The 23,390-nt window shown below is 37.2% G+C and overlaps 1 protein-coding gene across 1 annotated transcript; it reads right to left on the minus strand.

The window, feature by feature from the left end:
* Positions 1-159: 159 nt before the first annotated feature.
* LOC106752099 (ATP-binding cassette sub-family C member Sur) lies at positions 160-23,390 on the minus strand. Its single transcript, XM_014633516.1, has 31 exons — positions 23,085-23,390; positions 17,450-17,759; positions 13,101-13,361; positions 12,456-12,558; positions 10,483-10,710; positions 9,864-10,061; positions 9,631-9,777; positions 9,300-9,500; positions 9,003-9,140; positions 8,700-8,862; positions 8,360-8,538; positions 8,154-8,285; positions 7,813-8,050; positions 7,453-7,558; positions 7,104-7,365; positions 6,892-7,029; positions 6,554-6,796; positions 6,150-6,388; positions 5,941-6,006; positions 5,759-5,836; positions 5,566-5,660; positions 5,211-5,440; positions 4,670-4,891; positions 4,312-4,493; positions 3,509-3,680; positions 3,069-3,306; positions 2,538-2,665; positions 2,107-2,294; positions 1,853-1,956; positions 1,368-1,564; positions 160-708 (listed from the first exon to the last, which is right to left on the minus strand). The coding sequence occupies exons 2-31, from the start codon at positions 17,677-17,679 to the stop codon at positions 553-555; spliced, it is 5,262 nt and encodes a 1,753-aa protein (XP_014489002.1). The 5' UTR covers positions 17,680-17,759; positions 23,085-23,390; the 3' UTR covers positions 160-552.

Consider the following 23,390-nt stretch of genomic DNA (forward strand, 5'->3'; position numbering starts at 1 on the left):
CATATAATTATTACATAATTAATTATATGAATAAATAATTCATATTTATATGAATTTATATTTATGTAAAAATGAATTATTTATGTGAACATATACATAATATTTTTATTATATAATTATATAATAATTATTTTTATTAATTTATTATATAAAAATAGTAGCTATTAATTACGCGCACTTTCAATCAGTATAAAAAATAAAGCTTTGTTGATACTAAAATGTTAATGTTTGATAAAAAAATAATTGCGAAAAAATATTAAGATCATAGAGCAGTCTTGGAATTTTCACTCTAAAGATGACCCACAATTCACGATAGAATTTACAACGCGAAATTTCGTTTATAAGAAATAAAAAAAAATTATGTTTATAGATATAGGCATATATCTATATATCTATAAAGGTTCAAATGTTTTCTGTATTACAAGCTATATCAATTTATGAGCAGAATTTCGTCGTGAATATGGCTCGTCTATAGTTGACTTAAATGTTTATCAATCAGTGGCGATTATATATACACAATTACTCGCTTTTCTGCTCTCTTTTCTTTCGCAGTCATCGTTGCCCGCCGTTTCGTTCGATCGCATTCATCATTGTGACGAAAATTCCATCCTGCCGTTGCATTAAATTTGCCGGTGAACCTTCCTCGACAATTTTACCTTCCTCGAAAACGACAATACGATCGCAGTCTAATAAAGCCATCGCTCGATGCTATAAAAGAAAAATTGGTTCTGTTAAAAATTTTACTTATATCAATTGTTAGAAAGATTAAATCCCGACTAATAACAATCAATGACAACACATCTCATGATAATACTCTGATTTAAAGAAGATGTAAGGCAAAATGGGTTTGATAAGGATTTAATAAAACTTGTACTACGTATTCGTTGAAATACTATCTAATTGTTCGTGCAAAAAGATTAACCGTCCGATAGTTGAGAAAATTGCAACTAAAATTAACACGTTTTATACTCTCTGAGCTTGGCGTGTTTTTTTAAATTTCTATTTTTAACATCATCTAAATTAAAAATAATCTGTATCTCTGTTATATCAATTAATATTTATATAAATATAAATATAACATTAATAAAAATAACAAAAAATTATATTTTCGTATGTGTAATATTTTGTATATACGTTTACCTCAACTTCGTTTCAAACATTAATATTTATTATTTAGAGAAACGATACATTAAATTTTTAACGGCTAATTTTATTGCGAAAAAATAGAAAATGAATCATGCTGCAGTTAAAATCAACCTTGATATTGATAAAATGGACAATTTGACGGAACTATGTATATTAAATACCAATATCTACCTGATAATTTAAGTTTTATTAAAATTTTATTCATGAAATGTTTTACTAACCGCGATAGTGATCACAGTTTTATCGGCAAAGGCAACTGCTACCGCTTGTAAAAGAGACTTTTCTGTGGCTACATCGAGCGCGCTGGTCGCTTCGTCCAATACGACGATACTCGATCGCTGAAGGACAGCACGTGCCATGCACAGAAGCTGAAGCTGACCGGTTGAGAAATTCTCACCGCCCTCTCGAACCTCAAAATCTGCGTTAAAAAATGATTTCCAATTATTATTTTGAACATAAAATTTCCCTTCGAGAAATCGAAAGTGACGTAGTTAATTGATTCAACTTCTAATAATATGTGCAAAGAAGAAACAATTTTACGGCAATTTTATTGTTTTAAAAAGTTTTAAGACATGAAAATTATCTTCACGTGATTACCTGTCGAAATCTGAAATTTTTATTTCTGGTCAAATAAACAAGAGCACAAACGAAAACAATAATTTAGAAGGAATAATATCAGGTGAATTCGAGTGGAAATATCACGTACTTAGTCCATCAGGATGCGAGGCTATGATTTCCTTCATTTGAGAAAGCTCCAAGGCTTGCCAAATTTCCTGGTCCTCGTGTTCCGAAAGTGGGTCCAAGTTTTCTCTGCGGACGTTATTTAAAATTAAGTTCAGTAAGGACGCTAAGCAATTAAAAATGCTCAGTTTTTATTACAGCAAATTGATAAGATTAGATTATAACATATTATTGCGGCTATTAACGACAATAAAATTATATGATAACGCTTAGGAGTACCTAATCGTGCCGCTGAACATTATTGCGTCTTGCGGTATGGCCAACAATCGTGATCGCAATGTACGAAGAGGTACCTGCCGGATGTCGATCCCGTCTATCGAAATGCGGCCTTGACTGATTTCGATCAGCTGGAAGAGAGCCGCCACGGTCGATGATTTTCCACTTCCGGTTCTTCCGCAAATGCCTAACTATGGACAGTATTTAGCACAATTAGAGTGTATATAAAAACAAAAAAGAAATCTGACGTATCTTCTTGGTGATTGTTGTTTATAGTATATTGAACTTTTCGGCTTAATTTTTAATAAAGTATATATCTCTAGGAACGATTAGTGGATACTACGTGTGCTTTGAATTTTTATTTCGTTATTATTACATAGTATTTTTGTATTCTTGTAACATAATAATTTTATATTTTATATGTAAATAATTACCTTTTGTCCAGCTGGTATCCTTAAAGTTAAATTTGCGATCACGGGATCTCTGTCCACGTCGTAGTTTAAGGAAACATTGTCGAAAAAGATATTTCCTTTGTTGGGCCAATTATCAGGCACACCTAAACCTGAAATTCGTTAAAAGAAAGCAATTAATAATAATAATAATAATAATAATAATAATAATAATAATAATAATGACTTTATTGAGCGTCACAAAGTTACAAATCTTTACTATGCGATAAAAGAGAAAAGAAAAGAGTACGTCATCATAGAGATCGAAAATTACTACTCATTCGTAACATCAGATTGCACTTGTCGCGAGTGAAATACATTGTGTTAATAATAGACTTCGTAATTTCAGAGTTTACATGTCTATCGATCTTCTTCCGCTATATTTTATCTTCTCGCGATATTTGTCTCGACATGAAGTACACGCGAAGTGAGAACTTAGCACGGATAATAAAGCGCATACATTTTTCGCGTTTATGCGGATTAACGGCGACAGATTTCAGATCGCAGAACAGTTACCGTTTTCGTGATAGTTCTCCGGTTGCGTGTTCCTGTACGCGGATATTCGAGCCACGCTGCCCATATACATCTCGATGTTCGCTGTAAACTTGACCACCCAGTTCAGGTATATCGGTACTACGAGAGTATAGTTGATCGCCAGACCCACTAAGGCGGGTGTCACGCGGCTCGGGTACAATTCCGCGGAATGTAAGGCCGCGAAAATGGCTGTCACCACGATAACAGCGCCCAGATAATCCTGTAGATATTAACGACGCAATGAAAAGTTTATACGTCACTAAAATCGACGGCCTAACAATCGGTAAATCACGAAACACGAAATCAAAATTAAAACTGTGTCGAGTGAAATTTCGAGGCGCAAATATAAAATTTCTAAAGGTGTGATTTATTTCTGAGAATCAATTTGAATCTTTCAGCGTTTTCTCGCTCATTACACTCACCAACGCGATGCCCAGCCACCTGTCGCTGGTGTGCAAGATAAGGAACGCGTTGGTATTCGCGTCGAGGCGCTTCATCGCCTCCTCCATGAAGCGGTCTTCTTGCTTGAACGCTCTCAATGTCGGAAGTCCCGACAGAGTTTCTGAAAAGTGCGCAGCCACCGGTCCTCTCGTACTGCGAGCAACATTTGCGTAATTGTTCACATATCTTAATAGGAAAGCGACGAAATTGGCAAGACAGCCTTAACGAATATCTTTATTAGAGACAAGGATATAATTAGAGGCAAGATATTGATTACTTCGGATGTTCGAATACTTCAAGAAGAATTTCTACATGAAAGGATATTCTACTTATCGCGGGAGAATTTTCGAATATTTATTAATGCTTTGATGCTTTCATACGAGATTTCTAACATTTGGAGAACGATAATTATTAGGGTTAGAAATGATATCCGAAGCTTCGAATTTTTAACCCTTTAATACATTCTATTCGAATAATGAAATTTTGTTGTAAAAATTGTTGCAAAAATTCCAACGTTCGGATATTCGAATATTCGAATGTTTGAATATTCAAAATTTCAAGAACTAAAAAGTACGTGTGCTCGTTTTGTAGGCAAAGTAAATAGTATCGACCGTCCTAAAGAATGTAATTTTTTCTTGCATTGCATTATGCTATTACATATCATGGCAAAATTTGCATTTATTTTAAAATAAAGTTAATGAGATTTGTTTTGTCTTTATTATTTATACCTTCTTCATTCGAAGCTTCGAACATGTCGAATAGTATTCCTAATAATTATTAATACCTGCCATCCAGTCGTTGCAATTGTCTGGCGCTCTGTCTGTAGAATTTTTGCAATATATAGTAAGCGCAAATGGTTAGGAAGGCGGCGAAGAAGAACCACAGCGAGATGGCAACGTTGACAATTATCGACGAGCTGCAGAGCAGCACGAAGAATGTCAGCCTCTTGATCGACGTGGATAATTTCTAAAGAAACAAAAAACAATCACAAGTATTAGTCGAGCGTAAGATTAAGATAACGTCATTCCCGCTTGTCACTTATTTTCAACGATACCCGTCTTTAAACCTGATTATTTCAGCAACGATTGTAAGAGTAATATGTCGCTTCGTTTGCCGAAGCGTGCCAGGCGACTATTTTTTACCTTGTCTATCACACCTATGTCAGCGCTGAACCTGTTCAGAATCTTGCCGACGGGATTACAGTCGAAGAACGAAATAGGCGCGCCGAGAAGCCCGGACACGGCCTCCCGATGTAATCTTCGTCTCGCTCTGGCACCTGCCCATTGACTCGTTATATTGAACAGAAGCGACGCAAAAATGGAGCCCACGGAAATGATAACGTATATTTTGAAATAGGAAACTGTCTGAAAAGAGAAACATGTTCGAAATTATACTCGGCCAGAGAATGTATCGATTCTGTATCTTCCTTATCGTGTAAAAATAATTTTGATTAGATTCTTCAAGGGCGATTTCAAAAGTTCTCAAAGTTCAACGTTTTAAAGAAATTTCCAAATTTCAAACGTTGATCGACTGATTGGTAGGTGGAATTTGTTATATCTTTGAATTATGAAATAAGAAATATGAAATATTTCTTTCCCTTATGCGTGGATTTTTTAATGCGCGATTCAAGTAAGATGACACTTTTATCGTCCTGAAGTTAAACAATACCGGAAGTCTACCTACATCCTCGTATTCGTTGATCGACCAATGAGTATTTTGATCTGTCCATTGACTCAGCCAGAGATCCATGCACACGCGGAGAAGTTGGCAGGCCAAGGCTGTTATGATGTAAGCGTTTCCTGATAGCCATCCACCGGCCCGAAAATATTCTATCCAGATCATCGCAGTGACGAGTCCGCTTTTATCGTCGGCTTCAAATCTATTCTGCTCGTCTACGTCCTCGTCATCGAATACTGACAGAAATTCACGAATTATGAGACACGTTTTGTATCGTTCGAAAAGAAGAGGAACGTATAGAGACTTGTACAAAGAACGAAAAATGGTTAGGAAAAAGGATCTCGAAATAATAATAACCAACCTTCTTCCACTTCATTTATGTCGTCAGAGTTTTGTGATTTCCTCCACAACAATAGTTTCGCCGGGAGGTGATCGTGTTCCTGATGCTGATGTATTCTGAAAACACATAAAATGATAAGTTATTAGCTATTTGCGCTTGTAATTATTACTCATCATCATATAAATATATAAATCATATTGTCGTTTATAATTACTTGTTCGAACCAGGCACTAGTTTTCGTAAGACGCTTTTGTCTCTGTTTATCGTCGTGTCTTCTGGTTGTACAATGACCCTAAAATTTATGTTATTACCGTTTTATTCCTTCAACGTATGCGTCACGACAACAAATCGCGTCATGTGGTTTTATTATACGATAAAAAAAAAACATTGTAGAACCTCGTGGAGAAGAGCTGTTTCAGCACGCTGTTGTGCTGCCCGTTGTCGTATGTGTTGTTTCTTTTTCTGCACAGAAATATAAACGTGCTTCATCGATTCAAAATAAACATAAATAAATCAAATTGAAATGTGAAATATAAACCGTGCTTATTAATTAGAAACATTTAAGGACAAAAAGAATTAATTAACATTTCTGTCGATATTCATACCTCGGCGCCACATATCGGTTCTCGAGAATCGTCGGCGTGCTGCTCTGTCGAAGGACCGGCGGTGGTCGTCTTTGAGGTTGAAGGCTCGTCGATCTGACGGTGTCGCGACATGTTTTTGATCGTTTTCTGCCGATGCTCCATTCTTCCGTCGACACTGGAAGATCTGTGAGATCGCAAGCCAAATATCTCGATCCCAAAGTCGTTCGACGCAGTCTTAAAGGAACAAACACTGGCGGATTCTGTAAAGTTCCCAGCGAAACGACATTTTTCCGGCATTATAGAACAAACGTTATGTAATATTTCGCATTTTCCAATCGATGTGTCTAATCCAAGTAGACATCTACTTCGCGATCTGTCGTTAGAAAAAAAAAAAATCTTAACATACTTGGTTTTCTATAATTTACCACATGGGCATCGCGATCGACGTTCCATGACCCATCGCTGGCATGTCTGTCTTTCACGTTGAATCCAATCCTAGACACCAGCCTGATCAAGGACCATCTGTCTCTGGCAGTCCTCTGAGAGCCACCGTCGTCCTGCTCTCTCGAAGCCGCGACTCGCCACTCGGCCGCCAATTCAGGATCCGCGTCCTCGATGCTGGACTTTGTTCCGACCGCGCGAACTCGACAGCCGTCCATAACGATCACCTGAAAGTAAATTTTTCCTCACCACGACTCTTCACATAGAGTCATCTCTCAGCTCTTCAAAGAGCCGATCCGAGGTATTGAGAAACTCGTAAAACCTGATGAGCGGTAGATAACAACTCCAGTCTGTGAGTGACCATAATCACCGTCCGACCGCTCCTCAGCAGGGATTTTCTCACGCCATTATCAAAGATATGTTGTCCGACGTGTTGATCTAACGCCGACAATGGGTCGTCCTGGAAGCAGATGCCAGTTGCGCTTACGTTACGATTTTTTTCTGCAAAGAAATCAGTGCACTCGGCGAACGTACTAGGAGGAGCACATCGGCGTCATTGTAAATGGCTCGCGCTATGGTGACCCTCTGCTTCTGCCCACCGCTCAGATTGATACCCCTCTCGCCTATCCTGGTGAGGTCCCGACCGGGAAGTATGTCCACGTCTGGCTGAAGGGCACACGCACGCAGCACGTTGAGGTATCTTTGCGAGCAATACGTCGAGCCGAAGAGAATATTGTCCTTCAGAGTGCTGTTCAAGAGCCACGGCCGTTGAGCCACGTAGGCGATCTTCAGACCCCTAATGAAATGACGTGTGATGTAATCTCAGCTGATAAAAAGGTTATCATAAATCTCGAAATTTGCGGTTTTGATTATTTATTATTACTTGGTCCACTCAACGCTCCCGCTTATCCGCTGAATCTCTCCCAAGAGAGCCTGCAGCAAGGATGTCTTGCCGCTTCCGGTTTTTCCCACTATTAATGTCAATTGTCCTGAAATAATTCGAGTATTATCGTGATTTATTTTACGGAAAAAGAGCTATTAAGAAAAGAAACGTAGAAAAGTAAAGATTAAATCAGGTTATGAATATACAGATTGAAAAAAACGTAATGTAAATTATCGCGCTTAAAATCCAGCGATGGTGCTTATTAGCCTTGTATATTTTACGTCGCTGAATATTAGAGAACTTTATTGATATTTGTTTATACATTTTTGTGTTTGAAAGTTTGGTTTTTATTTTGTTTACCACGTGGGAAGTTGAGGGTGTCGACCACTAATGTGTTGTCATCGGATCCCCAAGTAAAGATACTCGGTGTAATCTTGACGACAGAGTCCGGTACCTTCGGATCTCGCTCAAACACCGTGTCGATCGAGGAGTCTATAGTTAAATAGAACTCCTGTGAAACACTCGGCTGCCGATCTTCTTCGCTTTCTACAATATCGTCGAGCGATCCGCATGTTGTGACGCTGGCCATCTTATTTGCCTTCATTTTGAAAATAAATTAATGTTATTTCGACGTAAGTAATCATATATGAAAAGCAGGGAGACAGGGATACTCTTCGATGTTTAACTTGAAAAGTAATCACCTCGTTCTCGATGTACAAATTATTCTTTGAAAATCTTTCCTCGATAACACTCGATCTTTGATTAGGTGGCTCGGGAAGAATATTCATCACCTCCGGAATCCGTAGAAAATCCTCTAGTCTCGTCGTAGAGACCTGCGAGGCGAAAGATCGTGAAGAGTTATCTCTCGCCAGATTCAAACGGTATCATACTAAGCGTTATTCCTCACCATGGCGTTGATAATAATCGGCACTATCGTCGGAAAGATGAAAAGCGGCACCGCCATCTGCGAAAAGAGCGCGAGACTGGCAAAAACGTTTCCCGCGTCGAGATTTCGTTCCTCCAGCCAGAAATAAATTCCGAATGTGAAGAGGGTCACCAGAATCGAGGAAGCGTGCGTCACGAAGTCTGCAACGTTGAAGCATGAATTTTATCAATCTTCTTGATTCAGCTATTTGAGTAATGAAAATTTTGCAATAATTTGCTTATAATTTCCTAGTCGAACGAAAAAGAATTGTTTGTTCCCTACATCAAAATAAGATCAGCTCATATTTCTATTTTGAATTTACCGATAAGTGTGCAATATATAGAATTCTTGTCCAACAGCTTTAATTCCTCATCCCGAGCTTTGCGTATACGATCCTCGAAGACATTCTCCCAGGCTCGTAGCTTAATGAGTCGCATTCCTTGAAGAATTTCATTGACCAGACGAAGGCGCGCGTCGCTCTTCTCCTGAAATATTTCGCGAGTAATATTATCAGGGAGAATGCGATGTCTGTCGTTATTAATCAAGTAACGGGGCAAAGAATCGACGATCTGTTGTGCAATTGACATCCAAATCGCGGAGCAAATCACCGGAAATTGTTTCTCACCGTTATGCACGTGGAATTTACGGACATTTGTTTGCCGAGAATAAGCTGCATCGGTGTGACAATCAATATGCAGCAAATTGATCCTATAATCGCGCTAATGCCTAGTTTCAGGTACAGAAGAAAAATAATGGCGGTGATCTGTAAAGAAATTCGACGCGTGAACATATACGTTGAAGACAATTGAAATTATTACGCATTATTCGGTGATTCGAATAATTTATTCTAAATAACTCCCCTAAGATATTGATAATAACATGCGATACTGCATGCTACTATAATTTAAATACTTTTATATACTTTCAGAGGTATCGCCCAGACGTAGTGGCCGACCCAGAAGAAGCTCATCACGTTATATGCGTCTTCAGCCATGAGATTCGTCAGGGTCCCAATGTCGGCTGCCTGCGGATGAGAGTGTTGCTCTTTATCCTTGTCGGATGGCTTCTCCTCCTCCGAGATACTCCAAGAAGGTAACCGAAGAGCCTTATCGTAAATGAGTGCCTGAAGGTGCAATTTAATTTCAGAATACGTCATTTCCTTGGCGCTTGGTAATATCCGAACGCGCCGAAAATGACAGGAAAGAAACTCGATTCTTGAATATCTATATTATCTTATATAGCGAGATAGATACCTGAAGAGCCGTTTTTAAGCGTATTCCTGCGACATAGAGTATATGAGTGTACGCTTGGCTTAGTGTGCTTTGTAAGATGATCGCGAGGAAGACTACGATCCCCAGAAAATATCCGTTTTGCGATATCTCCGAAAATGTCATGGTTCTCTAAATGAACGCGAGAGTTAATCTCCTTCACTAAACGTGTCGTATATTACGATGTTGATAAATGATAGAGAGACGTGAGACTCTACCTTCCAAGGGAGATTTTCCCTTGACACGGTGCTGTTTTGACGGTCTGACACGTAATCGATTATTTTGGGAATCATCATAGGACCGATTAAAGTCGTAGCGTCTCCAAGAAGCTTCAGAAGCCCACCCGCCGCGAAAGCTATCCATATTCGCTTCCAGAAGCATTTCCATAAAGATAATTTCCGTCCTCGACAGCGCAGCTAGAAATATAATGAGTCGGCTTACATGAATATACACGCGGATAGCGTAGATAATGTATATTTAAATATCTTAACTTATTCTAAAAATTCAATTGCAACTGCAAAGTTCTCGATATGATAAATGTTTAATACTTTACTTATTGAATAGAAACGTCTTAACACGTGATAACAATAAAACTTTAAATTCTTTAATATTAAAATTTAATATTAAAATTTATATCACGTTATATTACAAATATGAATATAGACCTAAAAATAAAAGAGAAAGAGAAAGGAGTAATTTTAATAATTATCTAAAATGAAAATGTACAGCGAATATTATATATATAATGATTGCTTATACATATATTTCAATTACTTTTACCAGTTATCTTTCATAGAGACTTCTTCGAAAGAAAAGGCAATCATAAAATAGCGTTACCTTCTCGGTTTCGTAAATGTTGCGGAATCGGTCGAACTGATTCCTCGTTGATTCTTCCTTTGGAAGCTCTCCGAGGTCGTGAAGTTCTAAAGGCGCCCGATATCCGCGCCATAATAAGTCAGTTACCCAGTGGAAGGTGATTCTGCTGAGAAACGGCGAAACAGATTGCCGGTACGATTTTCGCCTGTTGTTGTTCTTTCTAATAACGTAACGTCGGCTTCTCCTTATCTGGTGACAACCGAAACATCGTCGCCGATGTATTTACGATGTATTTACGATGGAAGAATGAAAGGAAACGCATCGTAAGATACGATATGTTTGACATTTCATTTTACGTAGGGGAAAGTCGAGAGTAAAACTTCACTGACGAGGAAAATTGCAACAGTATCCCCTATTTCAATTAACTTATTTAAATTAAATTATTTTTTATCAATTTAACAATCAATTTAACAATTACTTATGAAGCTATAAAACTTTTGTTTAAGATATTTCTTTCTGATTTTTTTGAAAATTTGAAGATATCTGTTCCGATCTTTGCTTAGAAATATTTATTTTCTTTTAATTTTTTTTTAATTCCTCCATAACTTTTAACTGGACAATTATAAATTATGTGTGTCTCTTATTTTAATTTAGACTACAGCATATTTAAAGAGCATCAAAATTGGGAGGAGGTTTTGAATTGTGAGAATATCGCTTTCATCGAGTCAAAATAATTGTAAACACAATAGGAAAGATTTTAACGCGCCCATTAAGATGAGAGATTCGTTACGTATGTATACATACGAAGATGTTTCGTTATTTTTAACGACCTGCGAACATGCATCTTTGAATGCTTTGACAATTGAGGAGGAATAAAATCAGTAGAACTCGATCGAATAACGCGAGCATGCAAATATATAAAGTATCTTAATACTAAAATCATTTAACGTATAACAGATTAGTTCGCTTTCTTAAAAAGGAAATCGAAAATATCTTTCTATTGTTTTACGATAAGAGATAACGTATATAATTTTAGTTACAAATTTTGTTTCTTTTTTTTTTTCTTTAAGACAAACGTTTTGAAAAATCAAACGATCAGAATATCGTGTGTCATTTACAAGTAACTTTTCCCGTTTATCTTACCTACTCAGAATTGGAAGCCTGAACCTAAAAATAGGATTTACATTTCAACTTGGAATCCTGCTTCTAGAAGTTTATCTCATCGAAGAGCACCTACTTTTGCGAACGTATCGTCGGTGGAATAAAAAGCGCGACGTTAGCGCTCGATAAGCTCGCCTCGTCAGTATATGCGATAATAACCATTATTGTTCAAACAACCTCGGTAAATGTAAAACAAATATTTACATTAGTTGCCAAGAGCGACTGGGTATCATCGATAAGATCATAACTTCCTTGTACTAGTTACCGGTTTAAGTTATTCGTTGTGTAAGCTGCTTAATGTAATCTCAAGCGCTCGTGCTCTTTAACGCATTTCAAAACCAAGGAGATAAAAATATCACCTTCGAAATAGACTCGATTAAGAAGATGTTACATTATATAATATCCCTTAAAGAAACCATTTTTCTTAGAAACATTTTTTATTATAAAACAGTTATAAACCTAATTTAATTTCGACTTTAGATGTCTCATGAAAATAATTTTAAAGTTTCAGAGAAGGCTATTTTTTCCTAATTTTTCCACGGGTTTCTGTTCCAAGGGTATAAAAATTCGTTTAAGGAAATTCACGCGTATTCGCAATCAAAACCTGCCACATTAATTTTTTCGGTAAATAAGACAAGAAACTAAAAATATACACAGGAAAATGGGAAGGAAACGGTTTTTTCCGAAACTTTAGAATTATATTCATGATTTTGAACGAACAAATCATAGAAATTATAAAAGAAATTTATAAAACTGAAAACATAATCAGTTACAGAGCGCATCGTGTAATGAGTTGACAAATGACAAAGTTTACATTGAATAATTCAACTTACCATACGGTAGAGACTGTAAGTATCGATGATGGCTATCAATCCACAACAACAAGCAACGATCGCCGTTGTCGTAAGCCGAACATGTTCGATGGAAAGGCTGAATCTGGAATATTTCTTCCTGTAGTTATTTTCAAGATATACATGTACACACGTATATATATATATATATATATATATATATATANAATATGATCGAGCGGCATGCGCGATAACATTAACGATACGTAACGGACGTACACGTATCAACTGTGTGCCGCAACGTCAATGTAATCGAGCGACGCGCATATATATATATATATATATATATATGTGTGTGTGTGTGTGTGTGTATACATGTATATAACGTTCTAAGTAATAAATATTCCATAGCTTTAGGTCTACAATAGATTATATAACACTTTGACGAATGTAATCGTTTAATTCTCAATTTAAAATATATTGATTATTGACAAGGTTATTGTATAAGATGTAAATGAGGGGCCATAATATCACTTTTTTTTCCCTTGATATTTTTCTTTTGAACAAAACCACTGAGCCGGCAAAATTACACATTAATCGTAAGAGAAGAGACGCGCATGTAAAGGCGTACATAATTAATATTACATTCAATTTCACATTTAATATCGTAATTGATTGACAATTTACCTGTGCAAATGGTAGAGTTTCCATACTCGCGTGATGCAGATTATCGTAAATCCGCCGCCCGATATGGCGGTACCGAAACCATCCCTGATCTCGGTTTCTCGATGTAATATCCAACAGGATAGCACGGCTATTATTGTCAAGACCGACGACAGTACGATCGACGTCAGTAGGGACTCGCATAGCTCCAATAAAAGTGTCAACAGCAGCAGCATACAAAGTAACGTTCTGCACGTGTGAAACGGCAAGAGAGACTTGGAAGACCTAAACGAGGAAAGCGCTCTGTTATTCTGGATCAAAGGTCTTTTTCTTCATATTAATTGTCGAGAAATGAGTGCCGGTGTTGTTTCGCGAATAGTCTCGATCTCTGACCAACGTTGCCTATTCATGAAATAAAACTGATCTTCATTTAACTATGATAGCATTACGTGTATAGGTGATTCACAGCTGCAATGAGGTACCATAATTTATCATTATTATTATTACGCTATTGGGTTCCTTAATCAAGCTAATAACCGCAATGAATCAGCATTCACGAGCCTGCACAGGCTCGCATTACAGCACACGTGACGCAGATTATGATATTACGAAGGGTTGTCGGGCATTTCGTGTGCTCAGCGCGCTATGAAATTCGCGCGTCTCGCAATTAATTCTGCATCCACGAGGAGATGTCATTCAGAAATGCCGTCGTGTAAAAGTGTTCAAATTGATGGGACATAATTACGATCGTGTGATTTTAATCTCTGTAAGAAAGAATTTCTCTCCTCTCTCTCCCGCTTTCTCTCTTACTTTTCTTAATGTCACCACACAAATAATCGAATGTATAATTTAAATAGAGACCGTTACTTTGCATCTTCTTCCGGGTTTTAGTTTCCTATCCCACCTTGCTGTATTTGTAAGATAATTTTAACGGAAGGTGTTTTGCGTTGCTAATCCAATGATTAATGACTCGCCGATCGGAGAGTTGTCAACGCGTATCAATCGGCAGCAGTCGTGGCCGAAGTCACGGAAGCTAAAGGAATGTCGGAATATCTCATTATATGAGACACTTCTTAATCCCGTCAGGTATACGTGCATATTACGTATTCGGGTAGAGGCGCACGATGAGTGGGATTGGGTTTGTACGCGTCTTAACGAACCTGAATGGCCTCTGAGTCATTCTGTACGCGATTCTCTTCGGGGTCTACCGTGTGCGTGACGTTGCCACGGCAATTTGTCTCGCACTTGCAGGTACTCGGCCTGTGTCGTGCACGGTAAATACGGGTTTGAAAAATATCAAAGGGTGAGACATCACAGCTCGGTCTTTTCTAGAAATTACACGCGCGACTCAAAGAAGATGATCGTTTCCACGAATCGATTAGCGATAACTTAAGGAGATCTGAGCGTTGAACCAAGTATAAGATAAACCTATAATATGTACATGATACAAAAGTCAATCGAATTAACAATGTGTAATAGAAATTTTAATAATTTTTACCGTATCTCGTCTTCGAGATATTTAATTATAAACTTGTATATGTGCGAGTATATAGAAATCTCATGAAACACCAAATTTCTTCTAATTTTTTCATATTTGTTATAAGATGAAATTTGGATTTTTCATATTTGTTATAAAATGGAAGTTTAAAAAACTATTGTAATATTAAAAGCTAATATATATATATTATAAACTAATTTTAGAATTACTGACCGTTTCGTTTCGAAGATACAGTAACAGAAAGATTATAATTTACAGTAATATTCAAGATACATAGTATCTTGTAAGCATATAGCATAGTACAAGTAAGCATATATACTTGAATACTTATATATTTTTTTCTATTATATCTATTAGATCAACTGACACATAAATATAACATTAATAAGAAAGATAAAAAGTAATATTTTCATATTTATTTTTATATTTATAACATTACGTATATATTTATCTCAGATATGTTTTAAATTAACATTTATTATTTAATTATTATTTAATTATTATTATTTAATAGTGAAATAAACATATAGAAAAAAAATTTTGTTTGATAAATAGTAAATTTATAAGAAGCCCCCTTGATACACTACTGGATACGATAGCGGAAATACGGCACTTAGCGCTAGAATCTCCTTAATGAATGACAATATCGAATTCTAAAAAACTAATACACGAAGAATTAGCATGGAGAATACATTCGATAGAGTCGAAACATTGAGATTCCTCGCGCGGCGATCGATGATGCAAATTGGCGAGCGTGTACGCGAGGGCACGTTTACCCCGCAGAAAAGAGAGAGAGAGAGAGCCGCGGGAGTTGAGTAACCACCTGTTATAAATTATCCCGGTAATTAATACGTCTCCGTAAGCACATGAGTTCCGGCATCCCGTTTCATTAATTATCCACGCGGAATAAAAGTTCTCGCGATGTCGATGAGGTAGGATCACGATTAACGGGATTAGTTCATTTGCATGCAGCAACATTTTGACACGCCCTAGGAACAGGAGCGCGTTGTTATTTATAATATGGCTATTACGCGCATAGTAATTGCCGGTTGAAACACTGCGACGAAATTTTTCATAACTGCATACGCGCGCGCTTGTAATAAAATGTAAGGTGAATAATTAATGGTTGGTATATAAATTCCATCAAGATATTGAAATTTTTAATGGAAAAGAGTTGTTTATACGCATATATATCTATCATATTTTTTATTTTATATATTCCGTTTTATAATTCACTATTTAATATTCTTTCAAAAATATGAAAATTTATAGAACGAATAACGGTTAATTATTTTTTCATAAGATTATTGGCTGTCTCAACAATTTTTGTTCTGCTTTTAAATTACCTTTTAATATTAAATTTAAATTACATTTTAATATTAAATTTATTGCTCAATTCATCGTTACATCTATTCGAGGGTTGAAATCTTATTACCGGCAATATGGTAAAATTTGACGTAAGTTCATTTATTCGACTCGAGAAACGTCGAATTTCTCGGAACGCTTTAACTACAAAAAATTTGCAACGGCGAGAGGTACCGTGAAAATAATAAATATTGATACACGCTTCGCGTAAACGCGAAGATCAACATTAAGAGCGCGTTCGTGCCGCGTAATTAGCGAAATGTAATTCACGTCGTACTTCGACAAGCAGAAAATTGAATCATTGCGAAAATACCGTGGTATTTACCAACTCGCAGTTCTCCCAGCTTCCGCGAAACGTGCAACTGTGTTACGACGTTACAGCTTTAGCATGCGAAAATAATCAATGCCTCTTTTCGAGAAACGTCTCGCTCATCATCATGTTTAACTCTCCTCGAAGCGATGAGAAGCTTTGAAGATACGCGATGATAAATATACGAGAAATTGCGAGTAATCGTGAAATTTTATTACTAACAGTGCAAAAATCATAACAATTTTCTCATTACCCGATTAATTTTAGTTGCTCGCGAGATGAGAGCACCGTGGTCTTATTTGGAAAAGATTGCGAGAAAAAAATATTGCTGAGAAAAAATAGATTTAAAAAATAAAAATATAAATTCGGTGGATATTAATAACATATTGACTTATAAATTATTTTATTTAAACGGAATTAATAATTGTTTTCATAAAAAGCTGCAGATTCAAGAAAATATATATTTTCTTGTTTCAAGAAATGTTTTCAGTGTAAAAATATTCTATTTTGGTACAAGTAAATATGTTATTAGCACTTACCGAATAGATATTTCTTACTTCACACATATTTTCTCTCTCAGTGTGTCACAGCCACACACATAATGACCTGATAAAGACGATGAGCGTCTCTCGTTCCAGGTATTGATTCAAGAATGATCGCGCGCAATTAAACATCTGTTTACGCGTCGACTATCGTCGGTACCAAACGGAGCAAATTCTTCGGAATAAACGCAATCGTCGACTGAATCATTGAGAGGAAGGGGAGGGGACTGGGACGAATTCCTAAAACGAATATAGCGTTTCGTTTAATTGAAACTTACTTCAATTAAGCCGGGCTAATCCTTATGCTAGTCTCGCTGGTTCCGCTTAAACGACCGACCGCGCGCCAGATGTTCCCGCGACAATACGCCGGCACGAGGAAAACCTCGTATTCTTCGTATTCACACCGATATCTCGTCGTTTCTGGTTTCAGACCGTTATATAATTACGCTGCTGTGACGCGATTGTGCGACGATTTCGTTCGTCTGCGCGGAAAGCGCGGAATACGCAATCAATCCCTGACGGTGACGTTTAAAATTGGCGGAACGTGAAACCTATCCTTGCACCCGATCGAGGATTAAAACCTAAGATGACTAAAATTACGAGCGATCGATAGCAACGGCTGTCGAAACGCAACGCGCTTTTCCGCGCGTCAACTTACTTTTCGCGGCTGCCGGCGCATTTGTACTTGAGAATCAAAATCGCGGCGACGAGCACCGTGAAAGCAGCGACGGACACGTTCATCAGCTCGACGACACACTCCGCCGTGGTGAGCGAATTTTTCTCCGGGATTTCGAACACCGTGCCGTTCCTTCTCCGCCAAGTCCAAGCGATCCGTTGCTCGGGTCTCGACAGCATGTATAAAAATCGGTACTGTGTGCAGAACACCATCTTGATCGCATACGTGCAACGCCTCCGATAATTTTAACACGAAGTGTCATTTATAATTCGCCGATCGCTGCTCTGTGCACCTGGAAAAGCGAAGACTCACGCGATGTTACGTAGGTTATGATCGTGCCGTTTTGGAAGAGAGAGAACAATTAACCTTACAATAATGATATATAATTAAAGAGAAAATAGAAGGGCCGGTAAGAGCGGTACGCAGTAAAAAATATCTTGCACTTGTGTTAACATCGATCCTTCTTAAAATTTTTGTGTTAAATTTCCAACACACCCGTGTTAATTTAACATATTGTGTTTATGTTATCCTCAACGATTTGTGTTGTGTCGATACTCAACATGAATAATATTAAAATAACATATTTTATACTTCAATGTCGACTAACGTAATTTCGTGTTAATTTTTGACATGATATTTATGTTATTTTTCAACATATTCACCTTGTGTTAAATGAACACAAATTTGAGTGAACCGTTTGGAACATGTGAAATTTGCTAAATTTAGTACAAAATTTCTTACTGTGTAAATATTAATGAAGCGGTTAATGAAGCATCTAAAACATGAAATATACATGAAATGCAAAATGTTACTTTGTAAGAGGACACACGTCTCAGTTCTTATCAATGATATACCACGTGCGGAGAATATATTATGCATATAAACGGATAATGTGTTACGCAGCTGTCATTATCAGAGCAACACGGTTATGCATTTCGCTGCCACAAACTAGCTTAATCCTCCAATGACTGGGGAAATTTAAATTAAATTCAGTTTACGACTTAAAACTTGTAAATTAAAACAAACCACGAAACTGCATTCTCACGTGAAAATTTGTTGATATCTCGGTGAAATTTTTTTACATTATAGTTAGGAAATCATATAGTACGAAAAAATCAGTCAGCTGTACCGAGTCGATATTTCAACCGAACGGTGAAAATTTTAACACGAATAATTAGAGATTCACATGAAGCTACAATAATTTGTCAAATAATGACGGACTAAATTTCGATTGGGTATTCTTTTATTTTTTTGTAAATTTGTCAAACGTTAATTAAAATCAAAAACCTTCTATATAACTAATAATTGTACGTATCTGGAAATACATAACGTATCGTTGGTCGCATCCCGGCAACCTTCGTCTCTGTTTTGAATTCTCTGTTCAACATCCCGATTCCTGATTGTTCCGTCGTTCAGCCACTCGTTGTACTCACTGACATTCCCGTAGATATGATTCCATAATAGATACATACGTTCAACAACACAATGCCGACGAAAGTCCGATTAAATATTTCGCTAGTTGACGAAATCTTTTTATTATTCCACGGAAATGATAACTACCGATACGCGTATTCTCGAGCAGTGTACAAGTGGTGTACAAGTCGCCGACTCGAGCTGTAATGAAAACATTCGGAAAAGTGTGCGGCGCACGAATGTGAGTTTGACCGCCTTGAAGATTCGGAATGTTTTCATCGTTATGTTTGAGTTGTTGTGATCTCTCCGTTGGCGATTGGCGGCAGATGACTTTTTGCTCTCCTTGCCGATTTGTTCTGGTACTTTCTGGCGTCGTGTGCTTTCTTTTGACCGAGTGTAGTGTCGTGAAGTGAATATCTAGATACACTTCACGAAATATACGAGTATAGTCTTATAATATATGTATCTATATCTAATTATTTATCCGAAAAATGAATATTTATATCTGTATGTATTTACATTTCCCTTTTAGTATCTATATCCACTTTTAAAAAATGTATCTGTTACGATACTGCCGTCAGGTGATTAAAATATTTCGTCGGTTCTTGCGATATCGAATCGAGTTCTCGGCTGGGCTCGCATTAACACGAGTTAGATTCTTCGATCGAATCGTATCTACGCGATTGTCAGTGATAGTATAAATATTATGACGGAGTTTCGGAGCAGCCAGAAGTGAGATGCTGGATTGGGACGCCAGGACGGAGGATGCAGGACGCTGGGATGCGGGCAATGATACATAATATATTTCCAGGCACATAAAATTATTATTATTGTTTTATGGATATTTAATGGATCGAGAATAAGGAGATATTCCAAGTTGGAATTTAGGTAGGCGCTTAGCTTGTTATTCAACAAATGATAAATCATTGATTGCTCATTAACCTCTATATCTATATTCTTATTTCATATTAATAGAATATTGAGATAATCTTGTATCAAATCATTCTGAAATCCTTCTTAACCAACATTTCGACTTGGAAATGTTTCATATATAGAAAAAGAAATATTTTTATAATGTTTCGCCGAGGCAATTCATGACGGTTTTATTTTCTCGATTGTACATCCAAAAGGCTTTTCGAAATTTTGCAAAATTAAAAAGTGCAAGGTAAATTATTAAAAGTCTCCTAACAAATCGTAATTTGATAAAGATTTTATACGGTCATGGAGTGAATCGTGTGGAGTGAAAGCGGATATTGGTTTTGTACAACGAAACCGATAAGAATAGAAATTACGTGTGTACTTCCGGAAAAGATGGTACATGCCGAAGCGTTAACATAGACCGAAATATATTGTTAGTATCCCACACAACTGTATATCGGAAAAACAGTTTATTTTCATATCGCTTTTATATATTGACGTCATAGTGGAGCCATTTACGAATTAGCTCTGCCTCTCGTCCTGTAAACTCCGGATACAGGCACGTGGGCCATTTTCGTTTAGCGCTTTGCGTCTTCTAAAAATACACCGGGCCGTCGAAGAAGCGTTTTCGATAAGGGAATGCGCGTGTTCTAACAATTGCGCGAAACCTCCGTAATTTACCTACTGTATGTTACGTAATCCGAGAAGGTCGGGGAAATAAAATCGATGAAACGATAAAATCAAATAAAGTCTTACGCGAGTTCGCGGTGCACGTGCGGTACGGGATATCTTGCTCGTAGCTTCTCGTGAGAATCGCTAAAAGGAATCACGGTCAAGGAATCGTTGTATATGTAATTCAAAGGAAAAAAAATCGATTATCGGAAGAAATGTTATTATGTGGAAAAAAAAAAAATATATATATATATATATATATATAGATAAGCTATTATTGAATAACTGACAATCACTCGTGACCGATACTCTATAATATTACCGCGTCTCATTAATTCTCTAAATTTCTTGGAGTGGAATCTCACTGAAAACAAATGAATAGTGGCAGTATTTTCACTCGAAGCGATAGTGAAAATATTTCCACACACGATCGCGAGAATGAATGTTTCATTCAAGCTTAAAGTGGATTCTGATTCCGTACGAACGGATATTTCAATCGATTGGAGTGAATATGTTATTAACCGTTTGAGTGTCAAGGAGCGATTTTGCGCTTCTTCTGTTTCGCTCGAAAAGTACCAGCTTTCTAGGCTGCGAAGCCGATAACCGGCACACGCTCGGCTTCTGTCGATGCGCGACTTTACGGCTACCATTCCGTTTTAGGTAAAAATGAAATAATGAGACAACTGATAAAAGAACGAATTTTAATTGCAATCTAACATTTGGATGCAATCATCGGAGAATAAGACAAGCGCTATCGCGCCGTTTGGCATTTCTGGATGGGGAATAAGACAAGCGAAAAAGCGTTCCTTGGCACGTTTGGACGGGGAAACAGCAGAGACGCGTGGCACTCAAACGGTTAACGGTGAAATATATCAAATTTATTCTCCAATTTAGAGTTAAAATATTCATTCGACGATTCAGAGCGAAAAATTCTCTTTATATGGAAAAAATTTAGTACCAATTAAAAATATTCTCATAATATAAATATTCTCATATTCTCATGATAAGCAAGAATATATCTTAACAAGTTCGCTACCAGAGTCTGAGAAGAAAGTTTTGCACCACAGCCCAGAGTGTTTTTTGTTAGAATATGTCCCCAATTGACACGGGTCTTTTTAGGATATATTTGTAACATAAAAATATAATTATCTCTAGACCAAGGACATCCTACATCTATTTTATTGTTTTTTAGCTCAACAATACTGTTCATTTCCAAATTTATTGCAATACGTTATCATAAAACTGATAAAGAACACGCATCGCACATCTGTGGCGGTAGGCTCAGATACAAGAATCGGAACGCCGCATATATGATAGCGAACGTGTTAATAAGAAGAACGTAATCTTATGTGAAGATAAAACTTACAAAAGAGATTCTATATAGTTCCACTAAAAATATCATATTCTTCTTCTTGTTATTCAAGAATAATTTTCATGAATTAAGAGGAAAAAAATATAGAAAGGATGGTATCTTCAAATACGCTGTATGCAAATACAATTCTCCGTTTGAAGGTATCGTTCTTTCTATTCAATATTTTTTATAACTATATGAAATTTCTTCTAAGCAAGTTTTATCTTCACATAAGATTACATATTTTTGCTTATATGTAAGAATATAAACCTTGAATTGATAAAAATTTTCTCCTTTGTACATGAATGAAAAGTCACTCGATTCCAATTGATTCAGTGCTCATTCTACCTTTTGAGTGAGATTTCATTCCAGAAAATTTAGAGAGAATAAGTTACGTATAAAATATGATTGGATGCATTGAGAAAATCAGTTATACAGCTGATTGACGATCAATGACACGAGATAAAAAACGTACGTTCAAAATTGCATTAATTTGCTTTTGATAATTTAATTCCTCAGTTAAGTTTTCGTACAATCAATGGAAAGCAATGCGATTGTCAATGTGTTCACTGGGACACCGTATCAGCTACTGTATTTCTGCCGACCGGTGACCTCGCAAACTCGACATGCGGAGTTAATCGTTTAAATTATCGTTCCGAACGTGACACGATTTGAAACCGCGCGCGATGTTTGCAATTTTCACCGTGGACGAATTCCGGACGGATCTTCTCGAAGGCACTTTTTTCCTTCCACATGACTCTATCTGTACGAGTTAACAACTATGAGATAAGCGACGCTTCTCACGAACACAACGCGAAATTGTGTTACTGGGATACAGGGAAAATCGTGTTCTATTTTTACTTCAAATTCAGGAGCAAAACAACGTCCCGCTTGTATGTCTACGACGATGGGAAGTTTTCGAAGACGAAAATTCGCGGAAGCTACGAGCTTTCTTGGTAACGATAAGTAATCATTAAAACCAGGAAGAACTGTGTATTTTTTTTCCAAGCGCGTCACTTTTTATTTTCAAATTTCAGTCGAGCGCTAGTGTCAAGTACATAAATCACATTAATATCGCGTCTCTTGCGCGCTTTGCGTGTCACTATGAACACGATTTATCGCGAATAATTGTCTGCGTAACGTCGAGGCGCGTTTGCGAGCCAATGCGTCGCGTGTGTTGCGAGCCCGTTCGTTTGAATATTTAACAATGGCACTTAATCATATTCCGACGTGGAGAGTAACGAGATCGCGTCGGGTACTCACCAGCGGGCCGGATTAACTTTTCACACACTCACGACTCCATCGTGCCGATGAAGACGACAAGGCCGATAACTGTATTCGCGATCCCTTTAATCGGCACCCACACGAGCCTCAATTACGATTCTCAATTAGCAGCTCGTGAGATTCTCAATTAGCAGCTCGTCGGCGAGCCGTGACATTTGACACTAGACCGGCTCTGTCAGCGCCGCTCGTGCGTCTCGACACCGCCACGTGCGCGTCACTGACAGGTGGCACAGCAGCCACGTCCGCTCTCGTCGATGGTTCCCGCGCTACTGAGATGACGGTCGA

The sequence above is a fragment of the Dinoponera quadriceps genome, unplaced genomic scaffold (genome assembly GCF_001313825.1).
Source record: "Dinoponera quadriceps isolate SergipeBrazil2010 unplaced genomic scaffold, ASM131382v1 scaffold96, whole genome shotgun sequence".
NCBI lineage: Eukaryota > Metazoa > Arthropoda > Insecta > Hymenoptera > Formicidae > Dinoponera > Dinoponera quadriceps.